The sequence below is a fragment of the Drosophila tropicalis genome, unplaced genomic scaffold (assembly GCF_018151085.1).
Source record: "Drosophila tropicalis isolate 14030-0801.00 unplaced genomic scaffold, ASM1815108v1 contig_845, whole genome shotgun sequence".
In the NCBI taxonomy this organism is placed as follows: domain Eukaryota; kingdom Metazoa; phylum Arthropoda; class Insecta; order Diptera; family Drosophilidae; genus Drosophila; species Drosophila tropicalis.
In genome coordinates, this window is record NW_027173338.1 from 3374719 (window position 1) to 3399004 (window position 24286).

General features: G+C 37.7%; 5 protein-coding genes and 1 long non-coding RNA gene across 14 annotated transcripts in view; 2 read left to right on the forward strand and 4 right to left on the reverse strand.

Annotated features, from left to right (window-relative positions):
- Positions 1–109: 109 nt before the first annotated feature.
- LOC137580370 (uncharacterized) lies at positions 110–3474 on the reverse strand. Of its 2 annotated transcripts, none has more exons than XM_068294385.1 (11): positions 3343–3474; positions 3250–3276; positions 3065–3190; positions 2917–2991; positions 2499–2855; positions 1762–2440; positions 1614–1700; positions 1356–1556; positions 1232–1279; positions 418–1164; positions 110–361 (listed from the first exon to the last, which is right to left on the reverse strand). In XM_068294385.1, the coding sequence occupies exons 6-11, from the start codon at positions 1819–1821 to the stop codon at positions 287–289; spliced, it is 1218 nt and encodes a 405-aa protein (XP_068150486.1). In that variant the 5' UTR covers positions 1822–2440; positions 2499–2855; positions 2917–2991; positions 3065–3190; positions 3250–3276; positions 3343–3474; the 3' UTR covers positions 110–286. The 2 variants fall into 2 exon arrangements, with proteins under 2 accessions (XP_068150486.1, XP_068150485.1); XM_068294384.1 differs by having other exon boundaries at positions 1232–1282.
- A 121-nt stretch (positions 3475–3595) lies between these two features.
- LOC137580371 (uncharacterized) lies at positions 3596–4728 on the reverse strand. The gene is made up of 2 exons (XM_068294386.1): positions 4587–4728; positions 3596–4516 (listed from the first exon to the last, which is right to left on the reverse strand). The coding sequence occupies exons 1-2, from the start codon at positions 4614–4616 to the stop codon at positions 3665–3667; spliced, it is 882 nt and encodes a 293-aa protein (XP_068150487.1). The 5' UTR covers positions 4617–4728; the 3' UTR covers positions 3596–3664.
- Positions 4729–4872: 144 nt separating this feature from the next.
- Positions 4873–6146, forward strand: LOC137581226 (uncharacterized). Its single transcript, XM_068295419.1, has 2 exons — positions 4873–5062; positions 5538–6146. Exons 1-2 carry the CDS (start codon positions 4991–4993, stop codon positions 6048–6050), a joined length of 585 nt encoding a protein of 194 aa, XP_068151520.1. The 5' UTR covers positions 4873–4990; the 3' UTR covers positions 6051–6146.
- A 691-nt stretch (positions 6147–6837) lies between these two features.
- LOC137580413 (uncharacterized) lies at positions 6838–7494 on the forward strand. The gene is made up of 3 exons (XR_011033004.1): positions 6838–7013; positions 7075–7220; positions 7279–7494. It is a non-coding gene; the product is annotated as an uncharacterized lncRNA (long non-coding RNA).
- A 328-nt stretch (positions 7495–7822) lies between these two features.
- On the reverse strand, positions 7823–9168 carry COX4 (Cytochrome c oxidase subunit 4). Its single transcript, XM_068294434.1, has 3 exons — positions 9032–9168; positions 8157–8581; positions 7823–8095 (listed from the first exon to the last, which is right to left on the reverse strand). The coding sequence occupies exons 2-3, from the start codon at positions 8566–8568 to the stop codon at positions 7959–7961; spliced, it is 549 nt and encodes a 182-aa protein (XP_068150535.1). The 5' UTR covers positions 8569–8581; positions 9032–9168; the 3' UTR covers positions 7823–7958.
- A 2005-nt stretch (positions 9169–11173) lies between these two features.
- Positions 11174–24286, reverse strand: part of sick (sickie) — a 203063-nt gene continuing 189950 nt past the window's right edge. For all 8 annotated transcript variants that reach the window (XM_068295747.1, XM_068295755.1, XM_068295748.1 and 5 more), the window contains 4 exons: positions 13341–15217; positions 13025–13280; positions 12473–12952; positions 11174–12402 (listed from right to left, as the gene is read on the reverse strand). In XM_068295747.1, coding sequence (XP_068151848.1) covers positions 12283–12402; positions 12473–12952; positions 13025–13280; positions 13341–15217 — 2733 coding nt within the window. In that variant the 3' untranslated portion in view covers positions 11174–12282. The remainder of the gene's footprint in view (positions 12403–12472; positions 12953–13024; positions 13281–13340; positions 15218–24286) is intronic.

The window sequence follows — 24286 nt, forward strand, 5'->3', positions numbered from 1 at the left end:
CAATCAAATGCAACTCGTTTGACGGGAAGTCATTGACGGGCGAGGTGAAGGGAATAATTCATGCTACTGGGGTTATCGTAATCGGGGGAAAAGCCAAAGCCTTAGTAAGTTGATTTATAAATATTTACGTTTATTATTGATACGTATTGAGAAACTTGAACTAAACACTAAAATTATCTTAAGAACGGTTGGGATACGATGGATAGCCAGGTAACAAAGATGAATTCGGTGGTGATATCTCCTTTCAGGAGTTTTAAGTAGTTTTATGTAGGCACAAACATAATTTTTATAACGGTTTGGAGAATATAACGTGATTGGGATTTTCTCTTAATTTATGTAGTCGAAATTCTTTTGCAGTCATCTAAAATGATTTAAAGGATAATTAATCTGATGTAAGTTGGATTCTTAGCTACTTACTGATTGACCCCTTTCTGCAGGAACAAAATCAACCTCTTCATCATTATCCAAGCTAAATATACGGCGCAGTCCATGTCCTTGGCGGGGTGGATTCCTTCCTATAGGAAAAAGATCATCCTCTTCATTATTCTCCGAGGGGGATATGGGGAGGTGTCTTAGACCTTGGCGTGATCGATCCCTTTCTATAGAAACAAGATCATCTTCTTCATCACTATCGAAATAAAAATTAGGGCGGAAGCCATGTCTTTGGCGTGATTGACTCCTTCTTGTAGGAACAAGACCGTCATTTTTATCATTATCCAAATAAGTTTTACGGAAAAGTCCATGTCTTTGGCGTGATGGACCCCTTGCTATAGGAATAAGATCATCCTCTTCATCATTTTCCGAGGGGGATATGGGGAGATGTCTTAGACCTTGGCGTGATCGATCCCTTTCTATAGAAACAAGATCATCTTCTTCATCACTTTCCAAATGAAATTTAGGGCGCAGTCCATAACCTTGGGGTGATTGACCTCTTCTTATTGGAACAATATCGTGCCCTTCATCGTCATCCAAATAAAATTGTTGGCGCGTTTGTTCCCCTTCTGCTGGAACAAGGTCATCGTAATCACCATTGTCCAAATGAACTTTAGGGATAGATTTATTGCCTACATTCAATTGACCATCTTCTAAATGACTCATAGGGGTAACATCGTCATCACTACCTTGAGTTTGGGATGTCCCAGAATTTCTTCTATTAGAAAGAATCTTAAAGATGAATACATATATTTCAAAAAGTTTGTTTCTTTTAAAGTTCACTTTATTTTTTACTTACCGGGCTATCATTGGCATGAAAATTTCTTGCCCTCTTAACGGAAGAAGGCTGCTAAAAATAATGCATTACAGTTATCGAGCTGTTTTGGCTTTTGAGATAACCTTGGGGAAGCACCCCTACATACCGTTGTAACGTCCCAACTGTCATATCTGTAGGTCGTATTACTGTCAGATGAAACTATATGACCAGAACTGTGATGTTGAATGGACTCATATGTATAATTGTGACCAGAATGGGTCCGTCCGAAACCCCTTTCATTGTCCGGACCTGGTATAAATGTCTCCGTGTTGTCTTTTCCTATAGCGCGAACCGAGGATGACGAGCTCTGTAAAGCGGATCGTAAAACAAATCGCCCATAAAGCTTTTCGATGTTTCTCAATACCTGATGAATAGTCCATTCCGAATCGTCTGACTTTATGGGTTTAAACTTATGCGTAGGTATGTGTTCTGTGTCTCTGGAGATGCGTAGCTAGTAATGGAATGATTACAGTTTTAAGGACTGCGTCTAAGGAACGTCATTCGGTACTTACGCCATTTCCCATGTATAAACAAGAAATCATTGCGATTATGTAGATAGAATGAAGCGACATTTTGCCGCTAACGTCTTGGTCAGAACACTGGTTTTAACTGAATAATAACTAAAAGTCAGGAAGAGTGCAAGTTGCTAGATGATTCATTTAGAACCGGTAAACAACTATTTTATGTGATGGAAATCAAATGGAATTATAAAATATGTTAATAAATGTAAATGCATGTTTTGTCTATTATTACACAATGTACTTGTTATACTCTTTCCCACAAGTCACTTCTTTCGTTCGTTTTAAATACTAGAAGCAGTTGCTAGCAGCCAAGACTTTCAATTAATGGCATACTTTTAGGAGGCTAAATGAAAATGTTTCTACATTATTTAAAACCGAGTGCTAAGTATATTGCCAATTCAACTTTACTTGGATATTTAGGACTCTATACTATTTGTCTATATTTTTTATTGAGAAAATGATTACGATGTAATTCTCCGAGCTCTTAAAAGTTCCTTAAAGTTGAACCGAAGCCGTGCCGCGAATCATAGACATGTTGTTCAATTTGTGGAGGACCAGATCCATCCGAGCTATAGCTAAAGGACTCTGAACGATGGAAGTTATTTGAAGAGTCACCATGAGGACTAAGCGGGCTACCACCAAAGCCGAAACGACGCGACATCAGAGGCATCTGAAATCACTTTATTAAGGACATTGTCATTGAGAGAATATAGTAGTTTTGTACTCACCGATCCACTATTAATTTGACCCGATGGACCAAAGTTACCAGTATTTCTTGGACCAGTTGAATAGATTGTATAAATGCCATTCCCATTTGGGGTTGGTATAGGACCTGAACTAATATGGGATCTGGGAAAGCCTCTTTGAGTGACAAAAGGATCAGAACTTCTAAAAGTTTGTGTGTTGATGACATTTCCATTGCCACCTGAATCGGAATATGGTCCAATCACTCCATAATTTGGTTGATAAGCACGACTGCTTGGATTAATATTCGCACCGGAAGTTCTACGAAATTGTTCTGCAATTTCTCGCAAATCTGTTGGAAGATTTTGTCGATACCCTTCTTGATTGTTGCGATAGGGAGGCTTTCAATGAGGAAATACGAAGATTTTGAATTTCAGTTGATTTACAAATTGATTGACCTACCTCTGTGTTGTGGTAATTGAATGAGGTCTCCTCGGATGTATCACCCAAAATGGAATGCGCCTCACCAGTTGAGCGCTGAAAATAAATATTTGCGTTGTATAAATGTATGTACCTACAAATATATTAGACTTTCTATTGTACTCATTACCTGTTGGAAGGTCTCGGGGTAATCCTCTTGAGGCGTAGACGTTTCATTGTGCTCAACATGACTACTCTGGCCAATTGGCTTGAACATACTTGTGGGTATGTTTCTGGTATCCCTGGCAGTTCTTATCTGAAATCTAGTTGGTTAGAAAACTTTCAAATTACTTTGTTGTGTCGTCTTGAGCCCACCTTTCGCTCTGGCATAGTATTGCCAAGCTGTGGAAGTAAAAAATGAACATGTAGATACCTTGCGAAATGTGACAATTATTGTTTTTAACTTACCTCCAGCCAGCATAATGCCATAATCGTATAAGAGAATTGAATCAACATTTTTCCAAGTGAGTATATAACGTGTGGATCGTACAACGATTTCAAGTTGAATGACTAGCAAATGTGCTATGCGAATGCAATTAAATCATCTCCTACAATCAAATGCAACTCGTTTGACGGGAAGTCATTGACGGGCGAGGTGAAGGGAATAATTCATGCTACTGGGGTTATCGTAATCGGGGGGAAAAGCCAAAGCCTAAGTAAGTTGATTTAAAAATATTTACGTTTATTATTGATACGTATTGAGAAACTTGAACTAAACACTGAAATTATCTTAATAACGGCCGTAGGTTGAGCCGTATGGTGATCCATATCCGACACGTCCATTACTGGGATAGCCGGTTACTATTTGAGGAACTGGACGAAGGTGAGGCACCGCATAGACTGGTGGATAACCAAAACCTGGAGGTTTAAATGGCACATCATCAGTCTCTTCTTCTGATGACTTTTTATCATCCCCATCGTCATTTTTTGCTGGCTTTTTATCCTCATCGTCGTAATGATCGTGATGATGATGTTGGTGATGGAAACTGGGGCGGAAACCATAACCAGAGCCAGCTCCAAAGCTAGGGAAATTCGGCTGATGATAGACCGAATTAGGTGGAAATGGCGAATATGGTGATCTAAAGCTGGGATACGATGGATAGCCAGGTAACAAAGATGAGCTGGGTGGTGTAGGCTCTTTTTCGGGAGTTTTTGGATCCGCAGGTGTAAATACCAAGCCAGGATAGGGATATGGATATGGCAAATGTGGATCACCATGTGGATAGGGATGAGCATGTGGCTTTGGCTCATGCTTAGGAAGTTTCTGTGTTGTTGTTGTCGTTGTTGTAGTCGTTGTGGTTGTAGTTTCCGGTTCTGGTGTAGTTGTGGTAGTTACAGGAAAAGCTGCCCCATCATTATTTTGTAGTAAACCATCGCCAAGTTGCTGCAAACCGTCATCCGGCTGAGCTGTGCCTCCATTATCTGGGACTATCTCTGGCTCTACCGTTGTTGTCACTGGTTCTGTCTTGTGCTCATAATGTTTGCCATGCGGCGAATGCTGATCATCCAAAGTCTCTTCGTCACTATAAACAGATACATCTGCACCGATATCCTTAGCGTGAGCCATGCTCAGAGCCAATAACTAAATGAATCAACCAAAATAAGTTCACAGTTTCACGAAATCAACACCATTTGGCAGTTTGCCACCTTACCTGGCTGAGTATTAGAAGCTTAATGTACATCTTAAAACGTTCGCCAACTGTCGCTGATTGTTGCAATTAAATGAATGCCAGCCGGTTTTTATAGCCACATCTCGCCCACAAATTATGGAAATCGGTAAACCGACAATTATAGATTATTTTCTAAATAATCAAGACACAGCCACATCAACGGGCAGCGTAGAAACCCGACCAGAAGGCAACAGCAGCTCAATCAGGTGTAATAGTATTTGGAATTTCCCTTTTTTGCTTCACTTTTTTCGATGCGTAAGTGAATGAGTAAGGCAAAAAAAAACATACATATAAATTGAGACAAAGACACAGAAAGTCATAAAACTCTTGTGTTATCAAAATACTTTGCATTTCCCATTAATTTAATTTGAAAAGTTCCACTCGTGATGCTATATAAATGGCATTACCCAGGCATCATGACATTTCGAATGGACTGTGATATAGACAAACTAAAAATGGTAAGTCCAATATGTAGTAAGCCTTTTGGCAGGACAATTTATTAGCTCAGTATCTAAGTAGCCAAATTGGACTATGATGGATCTTTGTAATGGATATCGTTGTTTAACCAGTTTTACAGAATTAAATTATCATTTCTACTTTTGAATTCAAACTGGTTATAAATTCCTTAAGAATTGTACTTTTATTTAAATTATTCCAACACACATATTTTACATTAAGATCGTAAAAGAAATGACTCTTTACAACGTGTTTATTGCCCTTAAAAGAAACATAAAAATGGAATATAAAAAATTATTTAAAGGTCTTAAGAATGTGTTTCCCTTATAAAATGGAATGCATTAGATATTTTTCTTAAATTTTTGGAAGCAAAAGATCAAATTATTTTTTTTTTTAGGGTTAAATAAATACTAACTTTTAGAAATTAAGGCTAAACTTGAATTCGATTTTAACTATTCGTTTAACTATCTCTTTTAGTTGATCATATTTGTGCTTTTAGTTAGCAGTTTAGGAACTATAAAAGCTCAAGATGACACAACTCCTCCTAGCGACTCGGGAGGAACAAAGAAGGAATCCTTGGAAACTGAAACCACTTTAAGTACAGAGTCAAACACTACCACAACCGAATCATCAGGAATAAAGAATGAAACCATGGAAACTGGGAAAGCAAATGTTACCAATTTAAATGAATCTTCATCGACTCCAGCTATGGAAAAGCCCGAAAAGGTGGCAGAACCCAATTCGAAGGAGTCGCAGGAAGCATCGAAAGAAGTTAATACAACTGAAATTTCAACAACTACGGATTTTATGGATTTAATGACCTATATGCAGTATGATAATGCTGGTGATCCCTATGCTAGACCAGGAAAACATTTGCATGGACCCAGACATATTAGAGCTCACGATGGTTTCCATAATCTAAAGAGGGAGAAGTATTGGGCACACTGGAACGATGCATTTACCACAACAAAACAACCAAAACAAACTTAATAACAGGGAGACCCTGTTTAAGTGTGATAAATTGCATTGAGAATGTTTGTAATTAAATTGAACGGTAGCCTGACCAAAAAGCTGTATTTAGTCGTAGACGTGATACAATGCAATTTACTTTCTTGGGAACGGTAAGGGTAATGAGACAGCAATATGATCAAAAGACTTGAGGGCATTAAGTGTTTCTGAATCTCTAGCTAATTCTCGTGCTGGGCCTCACCACGTTGGCAGCTACTGGAAGACACTTTAAGGCCCATGATGGATTTCATAATATTGAACATGAACCGCGCTGGAGGAATTGGAAAGCACGTGTAAAAGCCCATCATGAGAAGCATCTAACTTGAGAGATAATGGCCAAGGTCTGTCCGACGAGGTCAGAAATGCATGCGAATATGATGTATTTATTTATTAAATAAATTTCAATTGAAACAATGAAGATGCACCGAGGAGGAAGTGCAATCTCTGAACATCAATTATGCATTCCGATTAAAATATAACTAAATTAAAGTAAATTTACTTTATTAACTTGTCTGAATAATCACACTTTTATTTATCTAGTTGTAAGACAGTTACACAATTGGCAAGTGCAGGGCGGGATTTAGAGAAGTGAGGAAACATTTGGGAAATATTTTCGAAAAGTTTTTCAAGGTATTGCATTGTAATATTAGCAAGGGTATACGGTCAACAAATCCGGCCCTTGGCAAAAGTTTTCTTTTTGGTTTGAAAAATGGGATAATTATGCCAAAAGTGTCACGACGACATCGACTTAATGATAGGCTTCCCCAGATCGAATAAGTTTTTGTTTTTTTCTCATGCAAATCGAAATGATTTACGTTGTCTCAAAACAAATATGAATTTTTCTGCTAATTTTATACGTTCTGCTCAATTAATAAATTCTTAATACAAACCTTAGTTGGCAAATTGAATTTGCGTTTCGCTCTCGCAATGGCAACTCTGAGAGAGGTATGGCTTAGGATAAATTTGGCGACTTGTTAAATAATTTACAAAACTCTTAAACATTCAGATTGTGAGTCTAATTCTGTTCTTCTATTCAGCCACCGGGGAGGTGGTAAATCTTCATGTGAATCATAGTCCCAATGATCGACCTCGTCATATGCGTTCCCACAATTTACATAGACCGCCGTATGATGGCTATGAGTGGTATACAAAGTAAGTAATCCTTCTGAAATTAAGAAACATTGAAACCTCCAAATAAACCTTTTAATAGGTTTCCGAGAGACTAAGGAATGTAGTGAAATGGAAACATAAAGACGAGATCCAAGGTCCCTAAGGGTAAGAAAGAAATTATACTTTCTTATTTCGTAAAATGGCAGAAAAATTATATATGATGTCGAAAATTGCAAGTGAAATGATGTCGTGATTATTTCTTCATTCAAACCAATTGATTGAATATACATAATTAAAACTGTTTAATTTATATAAATCTCTCAAAATAATTTTATTTTGCCTTTGGACGAATGTCTATGAAAATGAACTAGAAGCTATATTGTTTATAAGGATGCCAAGATGACCTTCACTTGGTTTTTCGTCTACTTCAAAAGAAACTTGTTAAAAAGTTTAAATTGAAAACTTTAACTCGGTTTCTTTAAATACTAATTGAAGATCTTTATTTGGACTGCTGCCTATGTTGGGCATCAGCCAAAGGCAAATAACAATAATAATTCCAAAATCAATATCGCTGAAACTCAATTCAAAGAGTAAAGTAAGTATGGTTAAACCCCTACACTTCATTCTCTATTTAAACAAAGAAATTAGTTTAGTCAGGCATCTGCCATAACTTTAATTTGAACTAAACTTAGACTTCTGCACACGGGTTTCTGCTTAATTACTGTCACACACAACATGGGCATTATTATTGTTTTGGAATTGTTAACTGGATACAGGTCCTTAGTTCTTCCATTTGTTGTTCTCGTAGTCCCATTTGGAGGTTAAACCGGTCACAGGGTTAATTTCCAAATCGATAATACGCTTCAGTTGAGCCTTCTGGTGCTCCTCATCGAAGGTAATGGGGAGTTCGTCGTAAACTTAAAAAAAAAAAGAATCATTAAATCATCAAGTCATAAAAAATCATCTCGGCTCACTAACCAAACAAGTTCATCAACACGGCAATCCAGATGGCAGCAGCTGTGAAGATCAAACCAACGCCCAAATGCATCTTCCATTCACCAGTGGGGGCTTGAACCTCAGCAATGGTCTGACAGAAGCTGGCACGGTACAGGGCTTTGATCTCCTGGGGGCTCAACTTTTTCCAATCACCCTGCTCCTTGGCGCGCAGAGCATTGATCTCGTTGTTAGCCTCACGGAAACGAATGGCGGGCAGAGGATAGTCTACACGATCAGCATAGCAGGCAGTACCATTCCAGCCGTAGCCGACAATGTCGCGCTTGCCAATCTTGTCCAGAGTGTGGACAGAGGCAACGCTGCCGACCTGGGCATTGCGTGGCAACTGGGAGACCAGCTGACGGAGCACGGCGTTGTTGATTAGTCTGAGAGCCATTTGGTAAGAGAATCTGCAATCAAAAATAATAAAAATGTAGGATTAGTTGCTTAGTTTGGCAATTATGACGCATGAGGTAAAGAGCAGAGGTTATGTAACCATTTGACTACGTGATCCTCAAATCCATTTATCAATTTGCCAATTTCCGATGTAGATTTCCAATAGATATTCAATTCCTTCATTTGTTTAGCCTAAACATAAGTTTTGATTTAAAAATTATTGAATTTTTCACTTCCAAGCCGCAGAGTAGCCCCCACCGCCCCCGCAACAAAAGAAGCAGCTGTTGTGTAACCGGGAGGGAATTATTATGTGAAAATTGCAGTTTTCCATCAGGTTTTTAAACCATTTAGACGTCGCTTTAGTCCATATGACACTTTTATTTGATGTTTTATCCAGTTTACGGCCGAGTTTGCTTACAATGCTAGGAAAATTTACACAATTTTTATTTTTATTTTCTACGTACTTGACTCGCTGAGAATTAAATTAGTGATGTTAAAAAACATCGATGGTACTATCGATACATCGATGGTACTATCGATACATCGATGGTTTTGTATTCGATTGTCCAATGGACTTGGACATGCGCACTTGGAGTCAGCTGTTCGAGCGGTTTACTCACGCGTTTTAAATCGCGCTGGTCTGCGACCAAACTGAAGCGATAGTATCAAATTTTTTCTCAAATTTCCCAGCTCTAACGTCGACTGCGATGATTAATCGACGCAATCGATCACAATTGAGCTTTTTCCCACGCCGCAATGGATGGATTTGAATTATTTTCCAGGAGTGGGCAACATTTCCATGGAAGCTAGGCCCAAGTTTGCGGAGAATCTGGAGGCAAGGACTCGATTCATGAAAAACGGGGTATTCTGCAACACCCTTATCTTGGCGAAGCCCCTTCTGAAGGAGGACGCCGTTTATTCCATCAACATGGACGAATTCTGGCATCATAGCTTGCCCTATGTTCACAAAGTAAATACATATCTGCATAGACAGCATACAAGCGTATATTTCTTTACAGATTTTCGTCATGTACTTGACCAACTTGCATACGTATTCGATGTGTCACATTTGTTAAATTATTTCATAAAGGAATCGGATATCTGCTGTGAAAACAATGTTCTTTTGCTGGTGGACACTGTATTCAAAAGAGAGGAATACCGAAATCAGCTTAAGGAAATACAGGAAGGATGCGGATCCATTAATTACGACACGCTGGCTCTCTTCTGGGCCTTCGTAAACAGTATTAAGGAGACTCTGAAGAACATTTTCCAAATCATTGATAAGGATGAGTTCGTTTTGACAAAACTTAACAGCGACCGGATGGAGCTCAAGGGAAAGTATGTAAGTTTTAATTTTTTGTTTTGTATTTTGCATTTTAATTAATTTTGATTTTTATTTTTTCAGATATTAAAAGGAGGGACTACAAATGGTGTTGGTTGGGAGGTTTGCGAAACGGATTTTTAAAAATGGACAGATACTTGTCCATAGTAAAGTAAGTTTTATTTGTAAAAAGCCACGAGCATCATGCATTTATATGTGTATGTACATACATACATACATACATATGTGTGTATTTATGTATGTTCTATATGCTCACACATATAAATGATGATTCTTATACCATTTGATTTTGTAACTATTTAATGCTCTTGTCCAGAGTTTCAAGGTCATTTGGTCACTCAGACTAGAAACGGTTAGCAAAATTAAACAAAAAAAAATGTTACAGTTTTACTCGTCAATGTACATATGTACCAATTATGTATTAATACAATTAGCAAACTTTTTTATGTAGTAAATTAACAATTTTTTTATTTCTAGTACCATCTTCAACTTCCAAGGAAAATGAAAATCCAGGAGAAAAACGCAAAAGGGAAGCTGTCTCTGCGGTGTGGAATTAAAACAATTATTTAAACTTTTGTTTTTAAACAAAAATCTCAAAAATGATCCCTTACCCTTGTTTTTTTTTTTTTTTTTTTAATGGCAATAATTTAAAACAAAAGTAAAAGCTTTAAAAGAACGTATTTCTTTTAATTTTAGTTAGTTATAAAAAAAGTTACCAAATGAATGAATTGTTACTACTAAATTTTAGCTTATAATTAAAATATAACACCAAATCTTGCTTAGTCGGGTCGTTTTTATTTAGTATTGCTTTAACTATTGTTGCTATATCTCTTTATTCCATTGAGATTCGCGAAATAAATGAATGATTTTAAAAATACCGCGCAAACATCGAAACATCGATGTTTCATCGATGTTTGACGTTGAAAACATCGAAAACGCCCATGTCTGCGACCAAAATGAAGCGGTCACCCTGCACTTATCGATAACCAATAAGTTGCATCTCTAGTTATCGGCGCGCAATTTAAATTGAATATTTCGGTGTATTAGCTGAATTAGGCGATTTCAAATACTTTTTGTCCTTTTTGCAGCTAAAATTAAAGTGAATATTTCTGTGCAGATTCTATTCTTACAGAAAATTTAATTGTCAGTAATTCTCGAGAAAAACCTGAACCCACACTATTTTTAATATTAAAATTTTGTGGGTTTAAACGTTTCGTTAAGTAAGAAAAAAAACAAATTGATGTATAGTTTTATAGTATTTTATTTTGATTTGATTTCCATATCTCATAAATGTACACATTCAAATTAGACACGAAACACATAAATTTTTTATTGTATTTTGTATCATATCATGAATAATATATATGTATGCATTGGATTTAGTTTTTATTCATTAGTATTTCATATTGCAGCTTTTCTAAATAGGATTACAGTCAGATTTTTTTTTCTGTTTCTTCTTAGACTTTGGATAATTTAGCTATGGAGTTTTGTCTTCTTCATTTTCTTTTTTGTTTGATTTTGGGGGATTTTTTTTAGTTTTACGTATTTATTTTGTTGTTGTAAGCGCTGTATGGCATAATAAATTGTTTAAATACATATACATTTATATAATAATAATAATAGTAATAATAATAATATAATTTGTAATATATGTTTGTAACAATATTTAATGTTAAACTTTATGCAAATAATTAAACTAAAGTGAAAGCTTTTTCCTTCTCTCTTCGTGTTCTCAAAATGTACATCTTTTTTGTTTTTGTTTTATTTTGTAAATTGGTAGTAGCAAAATTTCTTATAGCTACGCTTTTACAGTATTCTTTAGGTAATATTCTTTCTTTATTTTTAAATATACTATATATTTAGATGTGTGTAAGTGTACCATCTATAGAGGATATTAAGGGGTATAAAAAGTCCGAATTTTGGTTTTCTTAATTTAAGTGGGAAGGGGGTGAAGGTTGTTTTGGTTATTCAATTGCTATATACATACACAAAAAATTAACATTTGATGTTAGTTTCATTTGCTTTCAATTTAACTTCTCTTCATTTCTTTTTTTTGGGGGCAGGGCTTTGTTTAGCCAAAATGCTTTATAAAAGATGACGAGGGAGGGAGTTTTGGGTGGTGGAGGATTAGAAATTTGCATTTTTAACAAGTGCCGCTAAAAAGTGCAATGTGAATGTTAAGGTATGAATATCTCTTGGAACTGCTTTTCATTCAGTCTTTCGAAAGTAGTGCAAGAAATTTCATTTTCAATTTCATGGTGAAGATTGGTGAGAGATGGTGATAGATTAGGTGGGGACGGGGGTTTTCAGCATATTGGCAATTGCCCTATAAATTTGGCATGTACGAAGTTGGTTAGTTATTGTTCTTTATATCTATTCAGCACCCGCCGAACTATCTGGCGTGACATTAGAATCCAAGCTGGCACAGTCAGATTCCTGATCCTGGGCCTCTGAATAATTGGCCGCCTCCTGCAGGCGCATCAACATGTTGAGCTAAGAGTTAAGAGTAATTATTAATAAAATTGTAAATAATTTGTTTCAGATTGAATGTTTTGGCACTTACCAAAGGATCCTGTTGATCGCCGTTGCTTAAGGCCACACCCTCAAGACCCACATCCTCGGCATTGATTTGCCTTAATGGAGGCACTGAGTCCGGGCCATAGGGCCAGGGATAAGAGTTGCGTATGAAAGCTGATGGATCATTCCATGCTCCACCTCTGCGACCATATAGTTGGACACCTTCACGCACTGCCTCAATTAGATAGGGCGACAAGTGATAGTTCCAGATATCAGTAAACCACACCTGAGAGTCCTTCAAGTCCAGAGGACAAGAAAGGAATAAACGTGGTCCAATGGTCACATCGCTTGAGCTGTGAACTTCTAGGAAGCGATTGATGTGCTGCCACACGGAGGGTAGCCAGGCCAAGACAGATGCCAGTTCGGGTTGTGGGTGCTGTGTTTGCAGTTCCAATTGAAAGAGGCGGCGACGCAGGAAACGTCCAAGGAAACCCTTCACTGGCTCCATATGATTGGCTGTCAAAACCTGCAAAGAGGAAAGTTTAAATTAAAACCGATTCCCCTATTTTTTTTTTTTTTTTTTGGCTGTTGGACTTACCCAACGGAAATTGTGATGCAATTGAAGATTGGTTGTATTGCAGGTGGCCTGGGACATGATGCCAATGATGCATGGCAGTTTGTTGGCTGGCCCCGCACTGAGTAGACATGAGAAGACATCACCTAGAGCGGAGGCATGGTGCAAGTTATCCAATATAATCACAGAAGGCAACTCCGAGGCGCCGTTGGCAATGGCTGCCTGTTCGGCAATGTGTCCGAGATATTGACGTAGATCCTTGGAGGATTTGTGATCCACGCTGAAAAGTTTAAAAATGTAAGCACGTTTCTACCATTGGACTTGCTATTGTGTGACTTACTTGAACGTGGCTATGGCCTCGGAGGGATTGCCACGACCGGCTCTGGCCACCAGAAATTCAGCCAATCGTCTGGCCAAATAGGATTTGCCCGTTCCCGATGGTCCACACAATATGAGGCGACGATGTTCGTTCAATAGGCTTATATATCGATGCACAATACTGCGTGGTATTAGACTATCAAAGGCCAGACTACCGACACCCTGTAGACAGATGTACAGGGTGCGAACATTGCCGACAATGTAGCCACATGGCAGCAACTCGGGGAATCCCATTTCGGGGCCACGCTTAGCTTCGCCCAAATGATACGATGTTATTGAATCAGTATTGAGACCCAAGTTCGTGCCCGGATCAATGCGAGCCACATAATCCTTGAAGGTCTTACGCACTATATAGTCCAGATTCTGCCAAGTCGTCTTGCCCGATATATAGGTGCAGGCAATTACAAATTCATTTGTGCTAGCAGCTGTGAAGTTGACTTTGCGTTCACTTTGCGATTGCGTCTCGGCCTCGTGACTGGCTATGATGGAACCATTTGCATAGAAGCCATCGAGCTCGAGTAGTTCCTCACAGTATTTGGCAAAGGATTCGGGTTGACCAAGATAACAGGCAATGGCTATTTTCTTGCCATCACACATATCGGGTAGCTCCTCGGCAGCGGTGGGCATATGCACGGGGCTGCTGAGTGGGGCTGTCTCCAAGGCAGGCGGCGGCGGAGTCAGATCTATGTGAGTGCTAGGACTGAGCGGGGCCACTCCACATCCCGAGGATGTTGCTGGAGCTGGTGGTGGTGGTGGCTCAGGAGCTGGAGCCGGCGGCATGCAATCCTCTTCGAGCTCTTCACTCAGACGTGGCGGCAACTCCATCGGGGGTCTTGAATTGCTATCGGCAAGGGAATAACGTCTGGAGACTTCAGAGCTGCCTGTCACCGAACCATTCGGACTTATAGCCTGTCCCAGACTAGCTTCGGATCCGGCCAGCGAACGAGTTGTAACCAATTTCTGAAGGCGTTCGTTATTCTGCTTGAGTGACATCATCTCCGAGCGCATTTTATTCATCATCTCCTTGAGGCTCTCCAATTGGGAGGCAGAACTCAGGGCCTCCAATCGTATGTCGGTCAGAACCAAGTCCTTTTCCCTCAGCTGCTTCTTCAGGTCCTCCACAACCTGCTGATCCTCGCCATCGATGGCATCTATAGGCTTGGCATTGTCTATCAGAGTGACAGTCTTTGCCGGACTACTCTGTTTGCTGCCGGGCAACGGCGGAGGCGGTTGGGTGGCCAAGGCAGCCAGACCCAAGGGCTCACCATTGTGTCCACCATTGTGGTGTAAAAGAAGAGAAGAAACCGGAAGCGAAGCCGACGATCCCGTCTTCTGATCATGATTATGGGCGTGGGTATGATGTCCCACATGGCGACTTGTCTTCGAGATCTTGGCATTGCGGGAGAAGGCCTTGGTGAAGCTGCTTCTTAGCCAGCCTTTCTTCTTGTTTGCCTTGTTCTTATCATGGGCAGCCGAGCAGCCCGAGCTGATGGAGTTCAGTGAGCACATGGAGTCTGTACTATGTTGTCGCTGCATGGCCAAACCTCCAGCCATGTTGCCATTGCCATTGACATTTATTCCTGTCGTTCGACAGGGTCCTTGCGGTGGCTTCTGGTCACTGGGATTCTGAAGCTGATTTTGGTTTACCTGCGTCTGCACACCCATGCTTTGCATGTGAGCCGTGGTCAGACCCGCTTGAATGGATTGTTTACGTAGCAATTCTATCGTCTGCCTCATGTCCGTGAGTTCGCCATCTTTACGCTCTGCGGTCGCTGTCAATTGTTGCAGGCGATTGGTCATGTTGGTTAGCGATTGCTCAAAAGCCGTCACCACATGGGCCTGCAAAAATACAAACATAGAGACAGTCAGCCAACAAGCAATGTCGAAGAGAAGGAAGGATAATTTATCATCGCAATTGAGTGTGCTCTAAGCGTGTTTGGCATATTAAGAAGCACTGTTTAGTATGCAACCCATTGCATTTTTTCCCCATCTCCCAATTCTTTCACTGAGTCAACCACTTCACCTGTTCTATGAAGAAGCATTAGAGTGGCTAAAACCCTTTTCGTTCACTTTGGAATTATTTTTTATGATGCAACGTGACCGACGCTATGTCGGGTCTTTTTTTTCCCCCATTCTTTGCTGTCTGTCCACAATAATAAAAGAAAGAAGAAAAAAAGATGAAACTAACTACATCAAGCTAATGAGCGTCATTATGGCGGGGGGTACATAGAGATGGGGGGATTGTGACTCAGCGCGGAAGTTGTAATTGCAATTTCTGGGGTCACAGATTGAAAGCATTCTAAGCGGAAGCCATCAACTCACTTCACACAAAGACTAATAGAAGAACTCTTGAGTCGAAAGCAAAAGTTAATTCACTGAGAATTGAGGGAAAAAGTTGTTATTAATCATCATCAATTAATTCTGATAAGCTTTAAAGTTTCATTTTATTGGTGACCCCGACATAAAGAAGACTGTGTTGCAATAACTCAGTTAGTTATATGGAGCTTTAAACTTAAATGAAGTGCGATTCTTAATTTCTTCTTCACATTTGGTGACCCCGACGCATCATTTCAGGCAAGTAGTAGTAGTAGCAGCAACGGAATACGTGGAAGCACAGTGTTGGGTAGTGCTATGATATTCAACATTCAATTTGCGTGTTTTGAAGAAGTATACAGGAAATTGACTAAGACTAAGCTTAAGAATTTTAGTAAAGAGTTTTATTTAAACCTGCTTTAAAAATGAAGTGGCTTTGAAGCATGTAAGTTGGCGATTCCTTTGTTAGTTAACAGGTTTAAAAAGTTTATTTCTGCTTCACTTAACGTGAAAATATATTTGTCTAATTTCGGATTAAAAAATATACTATTTAGATATTCATTAAATACAAAGTGTGGCTATAGTTGTATACTAACGATTTACGTTTATACTTGCTTAGTTTTTAGGTAGAAGTTGTCATTTGTTTATGCAAACTTAAGCCTTACAACGTAAATTTCGTTTATTTGTTTTTCTCTTTTGCTGTGCCATGTTTTCTAGGCTTAAGCTTGACTTGCAGTTTCTATGACATCATTGGATAAATATTAGTTAAGCTCTTCTATAATTAGTTTCTTAATAAATAAGGCGAAGCAATGGAACAATTACTAGGTAGTTACTTGGCTTCCGACGTGCCTATTTGTTGATAAATATCTAACACGTTTCACAATTTAATCTGCGTGCCATTTATGTAAATTTTGAGTCAGCAAGTTATTAAAAGAAAAATCATTCAAGAGACGACAAAATTAATTATTTATGTATTTGCTGTTGTTTTTGTTATTTTTTTCCATTTAATTATGTTTTTTTTTGTTGTTGTTGTTTTGTTTTCTTTTTGTATTCGATCAAAGCAAAGTTCAAGGACAGATGGAATCGACAGATGGAGAGAGAGAGACTAAGCAGGGTGACAACAGGGGGTTAACTTTAATTGCCAAGTCCGAGTTGAGTTCAGGTTGTTGTTGTGTTTGTTTTTACTGATTTTAAGTGCCCCACAAAAGTTGATTGGCGATTTGTTGGCATCGCAATTTGCCAAGTTGTTCTGACCATAAAAATGGCTTGATAATTCAATTTAATTGTTCCAAGGGGTTACCCATTTGAGAGGAACTTCTAACTTTACTTGGCCTTATCTATTTGATGACGATTCTCTGTCACGTTATGTCTCTCCTTCCTCTTCTCCTCCTCCCGTCACTCAATCTTTACCATTCTCTCTCACTCCTTACTCAGGAGTCTCACCCTGGCACCCGCCGTAATCAATTTTTATGTGTACCAACTTACGTGAGTTGGCACTTAAATGAAATGATGCAGATATGAGAAAAGTTGTATGAAAAGGGTTTTCTGTGGCATCTTTAGAAGGGATGTACATTCACACATACAAACATATGAGGGTAATGCTACGTGGTTTTTTAATTTCAGACGTGTTGATTGTAATGTCTTTCATGCGGGTTTGGGGTTTCATATTTGTTGTGATCACGTTTGCAAAAATTTATAATTTAATTAGTCTGACAAATGCTGTTAAAATTCTTTGCATGTTGTCTAATTTGATAATCATATGGCATAAAGTGAGTGAATGGGGAAAAACGGAGTTCAAAATGGCTTGAAGACTTTAAGTTACTGAGATTTTAAATGTTATTTATTACTGAAACAGAAAATTCACCCAATTTGTAATTGTTTTATAACTAGTTAGGGGAGAAAGATTCATTTGTTCTTTAATTAATTTCTTAAGCAATCAAAATATGGCAGTAATTAAATAAATAGAGTTTAAGGTAAATATGAACGTGAAAGTCGATTTTGCTTTTGATTTATAACCTTTTTCAAACCTCTTTTTATTTACAGATATCTATTTAATTTATGTATTCAAATTGTGAATGAAAAATTGCCATAAGTGGTCCATAACTATTCCACATTTTCATAATAAAACGTCGGGGTCACCCATTGTAAGAATCCTGAAATTTAAAGTATCCTTCAATGCGAAAAAAAATCAATCAACTCATATCTATTCAAATGCCATAAATCTAAAAGGTCAAAGTCATCAGACCTTTCTGCACTTTTTGGCGTAGGTAAAAAAAAAAAAAACACAGAGTTGAAAATGGCAAATAAATATCTCAAGTTGAACTTGACTGACCTTCAGCAGCCTTCAACAATTAGTCATGACTGTAATATGTACATAGCCACAGCCACACCCACTCTTGGTCCGACTGCAGTGAAAGTTTCTCAGCGCAAGGCCATCCATCAAATATTTTTCAATGCAAATTAGTAACAAGGAACCAGAAAGGCAAAGGAGAGAGAAAATAAAACCCAAAAAAATAAATAATAGAAAAAAAAAACAGGAAAACCAAGAACAAGCAACATGCATAATAAATCAGGCAAACAACAGGCGACAATTGTAACAGAATGTCAAGTATTGCTGCTGCAGTTGCCGTTGTACTTGCAATTGTTGCTGCCGTTGCCATTTGCTACATATCTGTATATACATATATAGACGAGAGCGCATAAATCATTTGAAAAGGTCATAGGGCACACGCCTACAAGATGTTAGCACATACATATGCAGAGCACAGAAGGCAAAAACACATGTTGGCCTGATGTCTGCAACAATTGTCAAGTGGCAGGCCACTGGCAACATGATTTATGCACTCCGTCGACAGAAATAAAAAAAACATAAGCGAAACATTTATCTGGCCACTGGCGACCTAAAAACGAAAATACAAAAAACAAAAAGAGTCTAAAATTTAATCGAAGGCCATTCATACAGTCTTATCAATAATATACGTAGCTAAAACTTATCAGTTCTACATGATAATCAGCGATAGCAACTGTTCTAGTTGAAATTAAACTACATACATACTATATAGCTACCTATATAGATTTCGTAATGAAGCAAAAAGGCCCATTATTAAGTGAGAACTATAATGAAGTTGAACTTGAACTTTGTTTCTTACTCTATGCAACATTGACAGTCAAATTAAAGTTGCCTTTGCCATTTAGCATATGGCTCTTTCTTTTTTTTTTCTCTTTCGCTTCTTGTTGGTTTCTTGTTTCTTTGGCTCCCTTTTTATTTGCCAGCTGAGGCATAACCGTTTTACGCTTCGCTGCCTTTTTTCCCTGTGTGCAAATGAAGTGCAACAACAGCAACACCCAAAGGCAATAGCAACAGCAGCAACAGCAACATCGACAACATGGACAGAAGCAGAGACACAAACACAGACTCCCTCCCGGCTGATCACACTTTGACAATTTGGCAACAACAACAAAGCAAAAGAAACCAAAAAAAGGGGGGCAACTACATATTTGATGTGCGTCTGTCGGGGATGGATGAGGAATTAGAAGGGAACTTTTCAATGTTGCCGATGTTGTTCAGCGAAAATTGCTCATAGAGGAAGTGCTGGTGGGTGGCTGGAAGGAAATTCTGCCATTTAGTTGGCATTTATTTTTGTGTGTGTTTGACTTTTAGCTTCCCTTTTTGACAAGACATTTTGTCTGTTAATTCAACTTGCAACTGAAATGTTTGTCTGTCTATCTCTCTCACTGTCGCTTCTTGATGAGTCATCATCAGACAACAAAATGCTACAACAAGAATGAGAATAAATTAAGAGAAATAAACTTATTATACTTTCAAAACGGTGGGAAACTTCAATTAGATAAGATAATATTAAATTAAAAAGGGACAATATTTTTAAAAAGAAACTAAATAAACATTGATTAAGGAACTATAATTGTGTTCCTTCGATTATTCTCATTCAAAATTAATGTTTAGTTTGGGAAATCGAAACAAAATCAGTTTTATTTTAAATATTTCCCTTATTGTTCTTATCAATCTGATCATTTGAATCTGGAGTTAGGCTTCATTGTCAAATGTCAAAGCCTAAATTTTGAATTTGCATATTTCATTGTAGTCCACATTAGAAATAAATAAGCAACTCCCCAAAGAAATAGGGTAGAGCTGTCAAGAAATCTTTGGATGGGATACTTTACGATTAAATGTTCGATCACGATATTGGATAACGATTAGAAGTCTCTCTCAATTTCCTGTCTGGGTGGGTTTGCCTCATAAATTGATGGTTTTTTATAACTTCATTTAATTCTTTGGCAAGTTTTGCCTTCTGCCAGATATAATAAAATGATTAACAAACTAATCCATTGCGATTGTTTACGAATCAAATACACACACAAAGACTCAGAAGTGGACAGAAAAAATATATACATACATATATATACATAAGCATCATGATTGTTTTGGATCCTTGGCTAAAGCCGCCGCGGGCTTTCAGTAAGAAAAAACAAAAAGGAACAAAAAAAGTGGCAAATCATCATTAAAGACGGGGGGAAAAAAACAGAATGAAGTGAGAGAAACCAACACAAATATCGAGACTGTGACTGGGACTGAGACTGAAACTCACATCGAACTGAAGTCCCAACTGGTGGACTTCTCTTGATTGTCTTTGATCTTTAGCGCCTGTGCGCGGACATTCTCTACTCCAATCTGTGCCCCTCAGCTCCCCAGCTGACCCCCCCTTTCATCTACATTGATATTTGCACAAGTGCAACTTTGTTGTATGTATAAAAAAAATGTTTTTTTTTTGTCTAATGGTGACTTATGGTGCTTACCCACCCACCCGAGTGTGGGCAGCTGGCTAGCTCCGTTGCCAGTGGACTTACCTGCAAGAGAAAGAGAAAAAGAAAGAGATTGTAAAGTTAGTTGCGGTTATCTTAATGGAAATTACTAAAAGAGAAATACCTAGAAGATTGCTTTATGTACAATAGATTTAATCAGATAATTGAGCAAGCTAATGTGACCAAAAGAATGTGTGGCGAATTAACAATTATCTCTAAGGTGAGTGGAAATTTGCCTAACCATGAGAGGAATTTGCAGCTACGAGATTAACTAAAACTTTTTAAACTATAAGCAAAGAGTAAACGTGGATGGGGTGACTTAAAAAGCTTATAAAATTTATGGAATTCGCTTTCCGTTACAATTTAGGCAAAGGATTGCCTAGTATTCCACTTTAAAATTGAGGAACGGTTGTTATATGTACATATATACCCAAACGATCTAGCCAACCCTTTGACTTTGTAATGATTTATATTTTGAAAAATTTTAACTTCTCTTTACTCGATTCTTATTCGTAAAGGCGGATCTTGCGCTGTGAGTTAGGTTAAACTTGCCTGCTAAGAAGAACTAAAAGACTAAAGTAAGGCATTCCGGATTATAAATATGGCTCACAATAAGTAATAATCCACTCCAAATGATTACAATAAATCTATCAAGATTCATCAATTGCTGCTTACATGAGAGGGCATATACATATATGTTTGTACATATGTATGTGCTGCTTCATCATGAATAAAGCAAAGTTTATTAATGTAAAGGCAAGCTTCAAATGAAATCATTAGAAAATCAATTTGTAAGTGAAATTTATGTAAACTCATTTACTACTTGAATGCAGTTTGTCTTGAAAATTCCTAATTCCACTTGTTGCCTCTTGACGCAGTTTTCATGCCCTTTTGGTAAATCACAACAACAATGACTGGGCTCTTTTTGGGAAAGCAACAAAAATGACGCGATCAATGTCCATTCAAGTGCACTTTTGTACAGATATTTCTTTATTGATTTCATTTTCAAGACCGGAAGCCGCAAATTGAAGAAGTTGCAACCAGTTTGATGATGGTTTTCGCTTTTCTGCTTCTCTTAGTGGATAGAGGTAAGTATAGAGTATATCTGATATATATACATATATATGTATGTAGATACTTTTATCCATATACTCCTTCTTTGTTTATTTTGATTCTGGTTTTCTGTGTGTTTTTGTTTGAGTTTACTTTGACTGGCTCTGATTTCCTTGGGGAGCCACAAAGTTGTCCTTCTCTTTTACTTTGGTTTGTTTGTCTGCCTCAACATCGACGTCATCATCATCATCATGGTGAAGGCAGAAACAAGTTTTTTGTTGTGGTGTTTATTTTTTTGGTTATACTTAGAACTTAAAGAGAAACTGGTTTTCCTCTAAGGCCACCTGTGACTGTCTGCCAAAAATACAACAACAAAGGAAACTTGCACGTGCTCTGCCTAATGCATGAATTATTAAATATTTTGTAAATTGAAATAGAAGAAACAAATTGCAATAGAAGAAACTGTTTCAGATGTAGCTGTCATGTTTTTATTTTGTCTCATTTTGCCATTGAAAAGCCGCCAAAAGAGACATATGTATAAACCATAGAGAGAGAGGAAGAGAGGGAGAGAGATGCAGTCAGTCAGCCAGTCAGTCAGTCAGTCAATCATCCATTGCAAATTGCAATTACTTCGAATATATGTATCTATCTATGAGATACCCAACCAGCTCTCGACAATCGCCAATCGCCATCTCGTTTATCAAACTAAAAATTGTTTTAATAAGCGATGCCAGCAAGATAAAGAGAAAAAAAAAACGTATTTTAACAAAAAAAAAGTCCCGACAAAAAGCCATACTAACGAGTTATTTAAGTTAGACCCCGTCACAAGTCTTGAGTTGGCAATTTGTTGGCAATTTTGTCAGCTCAAACACTGCGACGGATAGGCTCAAGATTTATTAATTATGCATGACAGAAAAGCTACTTAAAGCGACAAAAAGTAGAGCAAACAGTTGATGAACTGTCCTTGCCAGGGGAAACAAGATAAGATCCATCGAATAGCCAGCAGAAAATTACACACACACACACATGTTGAAAAATTTATCTTGAAATGTTTGGAAAAGTATGCCAAAAACGAGTCTAAAGCCCAAAGGTATTGAAAACATTCCAAATACATGCACAGACGCACAGGAATGTCACAAAATAAATTAACAATTAGTTGTTAACACTATTTCCCATTAGACCAAGTTTCTTTGTTATTAATATTCTATTATTCTGCAATTGAATCACAAATTATGGCAAACTATTCACTTTTTGGTTAGCTGCATGCATCAGCAGACTTTAGAGTTGCAATGGCCACAGTTCAAAGCTAAAACTAGTTGAGAATTACAAAATGAGAATTACTGAATAAAGCAAAACTGGAATAACGAAGAAGAATTAATCTTTTATTCTTGAAGTAAAACGACTGATAAATTGAATAGAGTTTTTCGATAAAATAAATATTCTGCTTCAAAATATTCTTGCTAACAATAAAAATACAAAGTTAATAGGAGGAAACTTTCCAATAATTTATATTGTTATAGGAAATGAAACTTGATTGCTGCTTAACAATAAAACTAGTTTCATGAAATTCACTTTCAATTCTTTAAATCTTCACAGTCTAATAAATGATTTCACTAGACTGAAATTGTATTTTGCTTTAGACAATGAATCTAACAATAAGTTATTATCTTTGTTGAGAAGAAACCAAAGAAATTAAAATTAATACAAGGACCTATAAAACATATATACAATTCATTTGGCAGTCGAAAAATTCCTCAAGGTGGAAATTGTAATATTTATTGGCATATATGTATTCGATAACAATTCGATTAATCTGTGTTTCCTTCTGCTGTTATGAATTTTCCTTAGACCATGTTCATTTGTCTTCCTTGTCTGCTTCTGTCTTTTGTACACATTGCACCCAGCCATTCCTCATCCGGCTTTGGTATTACAAATGCAATGCAGGCAAAGGCACATAAGGTAAAGCTATGCGAGAACCAACAAGCCAGCCACTTGACCATCGACCAGCTGAATTCATTCAGGCAACAGCAAACAATATACAGCAACAACAAATGCCATTTGCCGTTAGAGTAAGATGCCTTTGCCCACTGATTGATTTAATAAAACTTGCATGAAGCCTTGGTGCGTGTCCGTTGCCGTTGTCTCTGTCTCTTTGGCATATTAAATAAATGAGCCAACGTCTTGGCCATTAAGTTGCAACGTACCTACATACATATATCGTATCCATGGATCACTTACAGTTTGACTACCATTGTAGATAGTCTTTGCCTGTATGAGTGTGTCTGTCTCTCCGACAGTGTGCTGTGTATTTTAATCCCATGTCCGCTTTGTCCACTTGTGTGCACAACGTGTGCAAGTTATAATGACAGAAAACGGCAGCAAAAGCAGCAGCAACAACATCTGTTGATGCCCAAATCTGATGACCTGATTCGCAGGAACATGCAATTGATATGTCCCCACGAAGGTAATCAAAAATTGAGAGAGATATTTTTGGTTTTGCTTGATAGATTCCCATCCAATGAGGACAATATGTATACAATGAAATTGAAGGAGCCTCTAAAAGTGTTGCAGACAATGGAACTAGTTTTTACCTTTGAGGGGACAACTCTACATTGATATCAACAACGACATAAGAGAATGCCTTGGTAAGCCCAATGAAGTCCCCATATAAGTTGCACAACTTTCATCAAAATTTTTGGTAAAAGTACCTTATAGTCGAGC